At 42.1% G+C, this 12909-nt stretch overlaps 1 protein-coding gene across 1 annotated transcript in view; it reads left to right on the forward strand.

Moving 5' to 3' along the window:
* Nucleotides 1-12909, forward strand: part of RBM33 (RNA binding motif protein 33) — a gene marked incomplete at its 5' end in the record, with an annotated part of 168933 nt that overhangs the window by 55343 nt on the left and 100681 nt on the right. Inside the window, 2 exons of the mRNA XM_019556931.1 lie at nt 2210-2418; nt 5198-5453. Coding sequence (XP_019412476.1) covers nt 2210-2418; nt 5198-5453 — 465 coding nt within the window. The remainder of the gene's footprint in view (nt 1-2209; nt 2419-5197; nt 5454-12909) is intronic.

Genomic DNA, 12909 nt, shown 5'->3' on the forward strand with positions numbered 1-12909 from the left:
TGCGTCCAGTTCTGGGCTCCGCACTTCAAGAGGGATGTGGACAACATGGAGAGGGTCCAGAGGAGGCCACTCGCATGATCAGGAGGCAGCAGGGCAGGCCCTACGAGGAGAGGCTAAGGGACCTGAACCTGTTCAGCCTCCACAAGAGAAGGCTGAGGGGGGGGATCTAGTGGCCTGTTACAAACTAGTCAGGGGGGATCACCAGGCACTGGGGGGAATCCCTGTTCCCCCAAGCACTACCAGGAGTGACCAGGAATAACGGTCACACGCTGGCAGAGGGTAGATCTAGGCTAGACATCAGGAGGCGCTACTTCACGGTCAGGGCACCTAGGATCTGGAACCAACTTCCAAGGGATGTGGTGCTGGCTCCTACCGTGGGGGTCTTTAAGAGGAGGTTAGATGAACACCTTGCTGGAGTCGTTTGACCCCAGTACTTTCCTGCCATGGCAGGGGGTCGGACTTGATGATCTGCTCATATCCCTTCCGACCCTACAAACTATGAACTGCATCTTGAAATTTCAGGGTTTCTGCAGTTTTTACTGTATTCTACAGTGCTCAACAAATTCTAAATATTCTGCTTTTCAGAAAAAATGGTCTGAATTTTGTACAGGCTTCAACACTCAATAGTTAAGCCACTTGTTCTTTTTTCTTGCAAAAAATCCGACCTTTGCAATTCAGACATGTGGAATTGTATCCAGCAACATAGAAACGGCTACAGCTATGGGCACAACTTCCCACATGTATCTCACCTCAATCAGTTGTGGACTTCAGGGCTTACTTGATATTATTCCTAAGTTTGTTTAAACAAACAGTGATTTAAGTAGCTTTACATCTGCCAGTTTTGTAGCTAGATATTCTAGTAACTTTCCAGTAATGTCACATTACTACAAGTTAGTTAAATCAGTGCAACTTTTTAACCTTGTATGAAACATGCTCAAGTTGCAGTGATGTTTTGCTACAGTTGTATCGTGACAGGTACACATGGAGATAACTGTTAGGTTGTGCTGATGCATCCTAGTGGCAGCTCCTCATCCCCTTTTTAAAGCAGTTATGTTTGTCCATAGGTAATGTCATTAACTCAAGACTGTCCTATTTAAATTCTGGCATTAAGAATTGGTTATTTCTTTTAATTCGGAAGTAGAATTCTCAGGTTATTGCCGTGTGTGAAAATGCGCTTGTGTATGAACTGTAAGTACGCACATACTTTTCAGCATACCAAAAAATACCTGGGCAAAAATGTCAACATTAGCATTGTTCAAGTAACTGACTCAGTAAAGAGAGGTTAAGGTAGTTTTCCAGAGCAACAAAGTAAAATTTTGTGCATATGTAGTAATAATTGTATTGGGTTTCTTGAATGTGTCAGAAAGTGTGTACCCCATTAAAATGTGCTAATAGCCCAGAAAATGCTGCTTACAAAACTTGCACTTCGATTCCTTGAAATGTAGCACAGACTTCATTATTAGAACCATCTGTACATCTGTAATTTGATCTCCTGACTCAGTTTTAGAGTGGTTGCTCCTTGACTTGGTTTTGGGTATTGTCTTGGGCTTTAACTAGGTTCTATGGTTCTGGCTGATTTACTGTCTACCACATTTAGTCATGTAAATGTAGGGGCAACTGTACTGTTGCTTCCCAACTATAGGTGAATCCCAGATCTGTAATGCCTTTTATGCGTTGTTAGTGGAGAATGTAACCATGTATATATGATGTTTGTTGCATGGTTCTTCCTGCTGCTTGAAAAATGGGATAAACTGAATTTGTTTAAATATTCAGAGAATGTCTTTGGTAAAGGACAGACCCTGAGAGCAGAATGTCGAACACAAACCTAAGTTATGATGGAAAGTGCAATGTAACCTGTAATGTTTGCAGATGCTTCCTTTGTGCCGTGTACAGTTTCCAGTGCTGGCAGTCTAGCTTCTGTTACGTCATGTAAACAACTTGTATAACAAGGCAAACTTTAGTAGTAAAGTAATATTTTCTTTCATGTTTTAATTTCATTCACTGACACTATTTATCTTTGCAAAAGGAAACAAATACGCCAAGGAAAAAATGATGTTCTTTTAATGAAATGTTAACATGCCACCTGAAGGAGATCAAAGAGCATGTACGGTTTCTTGTGACAGTTTTCTCTACTCCTAGTGGTGTCTTCCCTAATCTTTTCTATGTCTTTTCAACATGTATCTAAATGTACATTTTTCTCATGTAACAGAACTTTCTGCAGAAGCCAAAGCAGCATTACTTGAATTTGAAGAAAGGGAAAGGCAGTTTAAACAAGGACGGTACGGCTCAAGAAGAGGAGGGAGGAGAGGAGGTTCAGTAATATGTCATGGAATGGGAGAACAAAGAAGAGACAACAATGAAAGGGGAAGAATGAAGGATCACAGGCCTGCACTGCTGCCAACGCAGCCATCAACAACGGTACCTGCATAGTATTTCCTATTTGAATATGCTTCAAGAAATCATTTATGGAGGATAAAAAAACATTATTCTAACCTGTGAATCATTTTTTCAAAAATTGATCCTAGTTTTCAGAAATGATCTTTTTCATAATAGTTTACAGAGATTTTTTTAAAATGTGAAGCGGCGTCTGCTGCTGTCCTAAAGGAGCTTATAGTAAAAGGATCCTTACCACGGAGTAATCATGGAAATATGAGGGACCTTGTTTCTGCTTCATAGTTACAGAAACCTGATATTACAAACTCTGCAAATTTTCAGGTACGCAGCAGATAATGCAGCTACTCCACTCATTACTATTCTTCAGTATAAACAGATGAAGTGTTTTTTCTAGATGTTTGAGACCCTATTCAGTTCTGTATTACTGGTTGCTACTTTCCTTGAAAGGAAAATATAATTATGTGGAGTTTTCCTGTCTTTCAAAATGTTCAATTAAAAAAATGAGGTTGCATTAAAAACATAGTGGAATATTCTTATTTCTAACATCCATGTTCTGACAGGAGGCAAATAAATACCTAAATGAGAATATGCATACATCAGAAATGTAGCTGCAGGAGCTTTCTGCTCTAGCAGTTTTGGGTAATAGTCCTTGGATAGCAGGTGAGTTAAGTTCTGTAACTGCAACTACAAGAGAAGCACTGTCAGAACAATAGGGATCACAAACTATTAAACGTTAATTTGTCTTAATAGTCAAATTTAAGGTTTGTCTTATCCAAGAATAGTGCCAGTGATCAAGAAATATAAAGATTTATTTTTGTTGTTCTTCAAGATCTGCCATCTGCAACCCTAAAATCTTTTTGGCTGATGGGTGATGGAATTTGAATTACTGACAGGTGAATGGAATATTCAGTGGGTAGAAAACCAGACTTCTATTTTTGTAGAACAGAATAGGAGGAGGAAGAACAAATCATTTGCATTCTTTTTTTTTTTTTAACCAACTTGTGTTGCCATATTTCTCAGTTTATTTTGATTTTAAATAATATTACTATTGTGAGCATCTCTGTTCTTATGTGAGATGACAGGAGCATCATCACATTTCTGATCAGCTTGGCTGTGTCCACACACAGTAACGATACAGTCTCACCATTTCCCATCATCTGGTTTCCTATGTGCCTAGGTCAGGGGTGGGCGATTTTTATTTTTGGGTGGAGGGCCATCTACTGTGTTTTGGCAAGCTGTCGAGGGCCACATGGTTGTTATCTTGGAACCAGAAGCCCTGCCCCTAAACTCTGGGGAAAAAAAATTGCATACTAATTTTTAGTTGTCGTGGTTGTTCCCCCGCCCCATTCCCCATGGCCAGCGCATCTAGGTGCAGTTGCTTGCAGCCCGTGCAAGGCTGTCCTGCTTCTCTGCTGCATCACTGTCACCCCACAGGGCAGCGGTTACACTAGAGCAGGCACAGGCAGCCCCATGCAGGCTCCAAGTGGCTGCAGCATGGGGTGCCTGCCACGGGGAGGGGGAGCTTTTCCCCCATGCTGAGCACCAGTTTGTTCCCCGCTGCCACTGCTACCCTGGGCTCTGCGCCAGCTCTGGGCTCACCTGTCAGGGCTGAGCAGCAGCAGCTGAGCACAAACTGCTGCTCAGCACAGAGGAAAGCAGCCCCTCAATTCACTGCAGCTGCCTGCCTGGAGCTTGCACTGTTAGGCTGTGGCTGCTTCACTGCATCTCTGCTGTCCTGTGGCTGCTCCACATGGCCACTGCTGCCATGCTGGGCAGCACAGAAATGGCAGTGAAGCAGCTGAGAGGCAGGACAGCCCATGCGGGCTGCAAGTGACTGCAGCAGGAAGTGCCGGCCGTTGGAGTGGGGGGAGAGGACCCCCCCCCCCCACCAGCTCGTTCCTTGCCGGGGAGCAGGAGTTGAGGCTGCACCATCCCCACTGCCACTACTCCGTCCAGATGGGCAGCACTGGGAGTGCAGGGGCGGGGCTTTGCACCCTTCCCCACCTGTACCGCCAGGCTGGGGCACAGAGTGAGCAGGCGTGTGGGGCCAGTGCTGGCGGGGCCCAAAGCAGGGCAGCAGGAATGTGGGGTCCCGGCCAGCAGGGGCTCTCTGGAGCCGGGTCAGGTCCCCCATCTCCCTGCCGGCGCAGTCCAGCCCAGCTTCAGAGAACCCTGCCAGCCTGTGCCCCACACTTCTACCGCCCTGCTCTGAGCGCCGCTGGCGTTGGCCCTGTGGCACCACCACAGGCCCCGTGCTCCTGCATGCCACTTGCTTCCACTCCCCTCACCCGCTGGCCACTCTGTACCACATGGCTGCATAGCCAGACAGTGGGGCTCAGTAGGAGTCAGCTGGGCCCTGAGGACTGGGGCGGTCCCTGCAGTCCTCCCCTGCCACATGCACTTCTTACCTCAATTTCCCACGCCAGTCCAGCCACAAACAGCCCCACTGTCCCAAGCCAGAAGCGCCTGCTAGGCAGGGGCTTCCGGTTGGGGGGAGGGGCAGGGCCTGGTGGGCCCTGCTCTTGCAGGAGCCTCGCGTGGCTTCCCCTGGGTTCTGTTGCCCCTGGCTCCTATCATCTTTGACAGGAGCCAGGGGCAGATAAATATTAATTTTCTAAATATTTTAGGGGCCCTGCGGGCTGGATAGAATGGCCTGGCAGCCCTGATCCAGCCCGCAGGCCATATTTTGCCCACCCCTGGCCTAGCTATATGTTTTGTATGCACTTTTTTTTGTATTGATGTTTTACATACTATACTTGAGTTTTAAGTCCCATTAATTATGGTCTTGTATGTTGTTCCTTAGACTCATTCACAGAGGTTAATTCCTCCTCATCAGCAGCCTATTAGAAGTCTGTTCCAGCAACAACAGCAGCAACAGCTACAGTCTCTGCTTCCTATACAGCATCAACATCATTCTCCTCCACCTCCAGGGATGCATATGCCCCCGCAAATGGAAACACCTAGAATAATGATGACTCCACCTCCAGTGACACCCCAGCAGCCGAAGAATATACATATAAATCCACATTTCAAAGGGACGGTAGTGACACCTGTGCAAGGTTAGTTTCCCACCTGTACCATGAGTTTTGCATTTCTGTACCTCTATCCCTGTATTGGTAATGTTATATGCATTGATTTTTGGATAGTCATTCAGTTGTAGCTTTTCAAACATTTTGCCAGAGTTAGACATAACATACAATGTTTTCTTGAATATATCCCATGCCTCTTCCCCAAAAATCATCCCTCCAAAACTGGGGTGCTTGTTTAAACCAGGGACTGTGCTGCTTTTCCAGCAAAGAAAAAACTTGGAAATGCTGTGCGTGCCATGCAGCTGGCAAGATGAGTCCTGTGTTAGCCCTCTCACAGCCATAACTATTGGCTGAGTGTCGTTGATTGTGCCTGAAGCAGCAAATGAGCTGCTTGTAGTGTCTCAGTGAGGCTTGTGATGTGGAAACAACACTTTATTTACAGTAACTTTTTTTATATAAAGAACTGTTTACAGTAAAGAACTAACAGTTGCTACTGTCCTTGTAAGAGTCTGGGGCCTAATCTTGTGTGACAGATTGAGTCTGGAAACATTGAGGCTGCTTACAGATGTTGAAAAAACAAAACCCAAAATGGCGTTTTATTTTAAGCTTTATTTTAAGCACCCCCACACCAAGCCAAGGGCATGCCTAGAAGAGGCGTTGCATTAGTTTAACCCAGCTCGCCTAACGTCTATGTGGAGTGAGCACTTCAGCAGGGTTTTTGGCACTTCTGTGTAATAGCTAAAGCTGATTCAATTAGCTAAAGGTACCAAAAAGCCCTGCTGAAATGCTTGATCTACATAGATGCTGTGAAGCCAGGTTGAATTAACGTGCTTCCTCTTATGGTGATGCCAGGCTTTTTTTGTTTTGTCAGTGCCTGGAATGTCTAGGAAGTGTAACATCCCAGGAGATGGTCTGGGTGAGGCACCTGGCACCAGGAACTTCCTGCTGCCACGCTTCTGGGGCACTCTGTGACAGGAAATCCTCCTGAGAACAGTCAGCCATGACTGAAAAAAATTTTTTCTCTACATTCTGCCTTCCAAAACATTATATTTATTTTATTTGGGTGCGTTTTGTATGCAATAAAATATGGTAGTTTGACCATGGCCATTTGGAAGAAAAAGCCTTTTCTACTGTGAGTTACCTTGAATGTTCGTTCCATGAAAGTAAAACTTGTGAACAGGTTTGGTGGATTTGTCAGTAAAGACCACCTGTTTTCAAAGTAGCATGTTTGTTTTTGAAAACTGGGCAAGACTGCAGTTGTAATTTTTCAAGTGATAATTCTAGCTTTAGTCTGGCACTCTTCAGAATGGCCACAATTGTTTTAACATCATAGATGAAGGTTGCATACAATCGTTCATTTCTACTGGAAGAAATTTCTTCCAGGTGAGAAATAGCCTGGGAGCTGGCATGTACAGACATTCTTCTAACACTGTGGCCCAAGAGCAGCTCCAGTGGGGCCCATGGGCAAGCTGTAGGCAGAGGAAGTAGTATGGTACAACCCCTGCATGCTGCTCAAACCAGGAACTCAGGTGTGAGAAGGAGGCAGTGGCTGCTTCCTCACCCCTGTCACTGGGACACTCAGGAGTACCTGCCCCCTATGCCTTCTCTAAACCACTAACCCCAGTCTTGAAGGCATGGGAACCTTTCCCCTGGCTCCACTTTTTCTGGTGGAGGAAAAGTGTGCAGACATTCAGTTTCCTAGAGAAACTCTTCTAGGAATGATTTAACTTGGTTATTCCTGGGTTATTTTTTTCTGAGTGGCCATGTTTGTTTGCTCCAGGAGACAAAGCTTAAATGTCTGCATGCTTTTTGTTTTCTCCTGGGAGAACAGTGCTTCTCTTGGTAGAAACAGAACATCTGTTCATAGCCTAAGACACCCTTTGAATTTCTCTGTAAAAAGGTACAAGCCAAATGTTCTTTGTCTGATATTAATGTATATCTCTTTTATTTTACTTCATTTTTGGAGATTATTCAATTTGGAACCTGGGAAGCAAATGCTTTTTTCCGTAGCTCATTTAGTACAAGTGTCTTTATTGGGCAGCAGAACAGAGAGCTTTTAACAGAGCAATATGAGTTGACTACTTTTTGGCTGTGTGTTGACTCTTTTTAAAATAGGGAGATACCTGCATCGGTTGATGTATGGTTGTGCTCTTGCCAGCACTAACAAAACCAATGTTTCTACCTTCTGGCCTTTTATAACTATATTTTTTTTGTCAAGTCAGCATGGGTACAGGCTCATAACTAGTTTTTCTGAATAGGGAAAAAGTTGCAGGACTAAACATCCCCAGTTGGGTAAAAATCTATTTAGTCAGGCATGTTTCTCACAGTTGGCTTTAATAGTGGCTGTTTCCTAGAGATTATTTCACTTTTCTGCCCATTTAATAAAATCAGTGGTTCCCACCCAATCAGTCACTACATCTGAATATTTGGAAATAATCCACAGCTCCTTAGTTTTGGATGAATAGTTCTAGCATTTCCAGCATGACTGTTCTAGGTATTTGTTAAAAGTAAAGACTAGGTGTTAGCCTGTCCCAGACTTGTGTATGATCCCTCATCCAGTGAATAATTTTTCTACATCAAATGGACATCTTCCACCTGTAGGTAATGCCTTCTGGGGATTTTTGACCCCCAAAAGCAGACCAGCACAATTCCGTCCACCTTTTATCTAATCTTAGTTTTCACATCAGCAGAGACTATGGATACTACTGCTGTATTATTGCACAGTGTGCCTTGTTGAAGCACAGGTAATATTTTTGAGCATGCCAGTGGCATATTATTATCCTAAATACAGCATTTGCATTGTTAATTTGTTGGCTCTCCTTTTAACAGATCCATATAACATCTAGTCCTTTTTCCAGAAGATATGGACCTCAAGAATGAGTGTGGTTTTTGGTTTTATGAATACTAAATTTCAGTGCAATATTCTTTGCTAATTTGTGTTGACATGAGTGTATCAGTCCTCTCTAGGTCAAAAAACCTAAAGTCTCCTTTGTTAAAGAGCACAAAGGGAAGCTTATGGTTTTTTTTTTTTAATGGCCTTAACTCGAATCCAGCTATACATCAGTCTTTCATATTGTAGTAGGAGTGTCACTTCTCTTGAATACCTATAAATTGCATGATTATTGAAGATTGCAGCAGGACTTCAATGATGCATCACTCCTATCCAACAAGATTTGTTGCTCTGGAGAAAGACACAATTTCAGTATTTTCAGAGCTATACAAGGGAGAAAATTTTAAAATTTTAAGCAGACTGATTCAGGCATCAGTACTTATGCTTAGATAAATTAGGATGATAGGAAAGTAGGTCTGGAAGGAACTTCATATGGTGATATAGTCCAGACCCCTGCACAAATTGGGATCATTCCTGACTAAACCATCCCAGCCAAGTGTGTGTCTAACTGGCTCTTATAAATTTCCAGGGATGGAGAATCTACAACTTCAGTTTGCGATCCATTACAACCCTCAGGTCTTTTTCTGCAGTACTGCAGTCTAGCCAGTCTTTCCCCAGTCTGTATTTGTGCATGCCGTTATTGCATCTTAAAGACTTCATTATTTTCTTTGTTGAATTTCACCTGATTTTTGTTTTGGACCATTTTACCATTTTATCTAGGTCATGCTGAATCTGGGGCCTTCACTCTAGTGTCTTTAATTCTACCCAACTTGAATTCATCCACATATTTGCTAAGATTGCACTCAGTCCCATCAGCCAACTGTGCTTGTCATCTGGTAACTGATTTGATTCATGAAGACCTCACAAAAAAAAAAAAGGCACGAAATATTTAACCTTCTCTTCATCACCTATAACTAGATTGCCATCTGCATTCTGTTAGGAACCTCTTACTTCTGACGTACTTGTAGAATCCCTTTTTATTGTCTTTTACGTCCCTTGCCAGTTGCATCTTAAGTTATGCCTTAGCCTTCCTGACGCTTTCACTTCTCTTTCCTCTTCTCCTTCCACTGCCCCCGCTGTGTCCCCTCTATACTGTTATACTCTTCTTTAGTAATGTGACCAAGCTTATACTTTTTGGAGGATTCCCTTTTTGTTTCAACTCATTGCAAAGATTGCTGTCTTACTAGGTTGGTCTCCTGTTGCACTTTTCATTATTTTGCGTTGGGATAACTTGCTCCTGCGCCCTAAATACGGCCTCCTTAAAGTACAACCAGCTCTAAAGACTCCTTTTTACCTTAGACTTGCTCCCAGACAATCCTGCCCATCAGTTCCCTGAATTAGTTAAAAATTTGCATTTTTGAAGTAGGAAATAAAGAATTCAGTGCTGGCAAAGGAAATGTAGACCTTTTTCTAAGCATTTAGTGTGGAACTTAATGACCGGGAAGGATAAAAGAACAAACTGCATTACCACTCAGTGGTAAAGGACAGTTTGGTTTCTTGGTGCCTGCAGATGGTATCCTGCTCTCCTTACCTTGTTGTGACATCTCAAGATATACAAAGGGTGCTTACATACTACAGTGTCTGAAAGTAGGATGCGGGGGGGGCGTGGATTTGTATGATGATATAGGTGTGTTTTTCACCAGGTTCATTAGAATGTGCTGCTTGGAAGCTGAAATACCAAGGCTAGAAATTAATTTGTAGATTAAGGCTCATGCTGCCCAAACTTGCAGATTCTGCTAACAGCGAGTGACATCAGTTCACTTAGTTTTTCCTCGGAGCACTCTGAGAACTGTTAGATAACTTTGTCAGGGTTGAGTTCAGGTACTTTTGAGCATCTGCATGAAGGACATTGTTCTGTTTGCAAATTGTAGAAATTTACTCTCACCTTCCAATTTTTTAAAAAATTTTCATGGTTGGAACCAGATGCCCTTCTGAAAGTGTCTCAATATCTATAGTGTAATTGGTTATGAAGTTTTCGTTTCAGCAGTTGCATCTCTAGTGGCCATGGCTTTAGCCTGAAGAAGGATCTTGAGTCTTTTCCATTGAGGAGCCCTGTCAGGTCTTGTGCTCATCCCAAAGATGAACATAATTTTTTATATTGGAGAAAAATGTGTCTTCATTTCCACATCACTCAAGTCAAAGAAGTTCCCTTAAATGTTTTTGTGTTCCTTACCTTGGTTATAAACATTTCTTGAGCTGGTTGTTGCAGTTTAGATTTTGCTTTCTCAGGTGGATGCTCACATCAAGATTATCCCTTTGTACTCCTGAGGGTGTTCTCCTTAGCCTTTTAGGAAGACATGACAGGTTTATAAAGGTGTCACATGAGGTTCCATTTGCACCTTTCCCAGGCATAAAATGCACATCCGGTCATTAGTTACTTACATCATTTGCTGCTAGGATTTGCAAATTACTTCATCATTCTAAAGATTTCTTTCGTTCTTTTCCACAGTCAGGTCTTCAAATCTGCTTCAGTTGTAAGCTTTGGGTTAGCAGATGCATGTCAATAAGAAATTAATATCTTGTGTTCTAAGAAAACTGTTCAGTTTTTGAGGTGGGGGATTCAGGTCATTTCCCTTACATTTATCAGAAATTACTAGCAAGAATCTTGAGAAGCCACCAAAGTTTTGAAACGATAAAGCAATTTTTCATGTTCTTTTGTGGAAATTTACTTTATCCCAGAGTAGCAGCGGGAAGACTTTTTTTCTCATTCCCTTTTGAGCTTTTTTTTTTTTTATAATTTACAGTCAGATATTTAATCCTTTAATTTAAAATTGTATCCAATTTACATTATTGTTGTTTGTATTTAAAAAATGCATGGATAAATTTGATCAGAAAAGTGAGTGCTGGGTTAAGCCATATTAGCTACCTCAGCAGAGAGGCCAAGGATTGAAAGGGCATGGAGTTCTAACTATCATCTTTCATGAGTATTCAATTCATTTATTTTAAAAAAAATATATAGGCCACTGCCAGAGGCAGGATACCAAAATAGATAGGTTAGTGTTCTGTTCAGCTGTCATTTTTTCTACAATCCTTCCTCATACAGCTTTCTCAGTGTACTTGGTCCTGATCTGTAACACCCAAGCTAATTTAGTCTTGGGTCTGTCATGAGCGAACTGCCAATCTTTTCAAATTAGGTAATGACTATGATATTGACAAATGTTCATTAGGAGCAAAAATGAAACCATCAAACTAATTTTCAGTTGTAACCTTGTATAAATGAACACAGTCCTCTGAAGATGAAAGGTTATTTTACTTAGCCCAGCATGTCAGTATATAAAGCATAAATATTCATCCAGAAATGGGTGGAAGCCAGGCATATATGTCTGAAATAGAAATATTGATGTTTAACTGGTTGGGCTCAGAAATCTTCTCAATTAAAAAGTTATATTTGACCATTTTTATATATTTTATGACACTTTTTGATGTTTTACAAAGCTTTTGTGTCCTGATCTGAATTGGAATAGACAGTTGCAGTCTTAAAACTTTGCAGTCAGTTTGGTTCAGATCAGTTGAGAAGTTGACATTTTAAAAAGTTTTATTTTAATTTTGACCTTTTAATTTTTATTTCAATTGGGCTAAATTTCTCTTAAATTCAAATCAGTTTGGTGCTTTTTATTTGTGAAATGTCTGAAAATATCCCAGCAATTCTTTTGAAATGAGAAACTCTTTTTAAACAATTTCAGTTTCTCAGTCAAGAAAAAGTAAAATTCCCAATAGACTCCTGTCACCACATCATTTGAGATGCCACAGCATTTCCTTTGCATGTCGTGTAGGTACAAGTTTTGTGAGACATCTTTCATCAAACGTGTTTTTTGTTTTTAATCACCAGCTCGATTTTTAAATACAGTAACATATCTGCTGTGCTAATCTATTTATGAAATTTTGTTATTCAGTTTAGACTGCTCCCTTCTTTAAGGTGAGACGACACAGTGATTTTACAGTGATCGCAAACTGAACTATGCTTCACAATCTGGAAAGTAATTTATAGAGTGGGCAGCCCGATAGTGTGGGGATTGTCCCACATTGCAGTGGTAATAGGAGATGTCTCTGCATAATTCGAAGTTGCTTGGCTTCCAAGGTTCTTTTTCTTTAAATTCTCAGAAATGATTCGGCCCTTCTTCCACTGTCATGCCTTAGTACGGGGTGGCCAACCCACAGCTCTGGAGCCACATGTGGCTCTTCAGAAGTTAATACAAGTCTCCTTGCATCTTTGCACAAGCACACCAGTGACCAGCTTCCCTAGCTGTTACCTCATGTCACATGATGTGGCTGCTCGCAGCGAGCATATTGTTCAGCTTGGACTCGGAAGTTAGGACTCCGGAGCCGCTGTTTAGCCACCTCTGCCCTTGTATGCATCAACAGGGATGCTGTCAAATTCAGAAAAGTAGCAGAGTGCCTGAAGTCTAAAAAGGTCAAGAATGACTGCTTTAAAACAGGCAGGTATTTGGTTCTGCCACTTGATGAGCGTTTCTCAACCCATGGGGGGGTCACAACCCAAAAGTGGGCCGCAAGAATCATAGAAAATTAGGGTTGGAACGGACCTCAGAAGGACATCTAGTCCAACCCCTGCTTAAGTCAGGACCATCCCCAACTAGA

The sequence above is a fragment of the Crocodylus porosus genome, unplaced genomic scaffold, assembly GCF_001723895.1.
Source record: "Crocodylus porosus isolate Cpor-Errol unplaced genomic scaffold, CroPor_comp1, whole genome shotgun sequence".
Classification (NCBI taxonomy): domain Eukaryota; kingdom Metazoa; phylum Chordata; order Crocodylia; family Crocodylidae; genus Crocodylus; species Crocodylus porosus.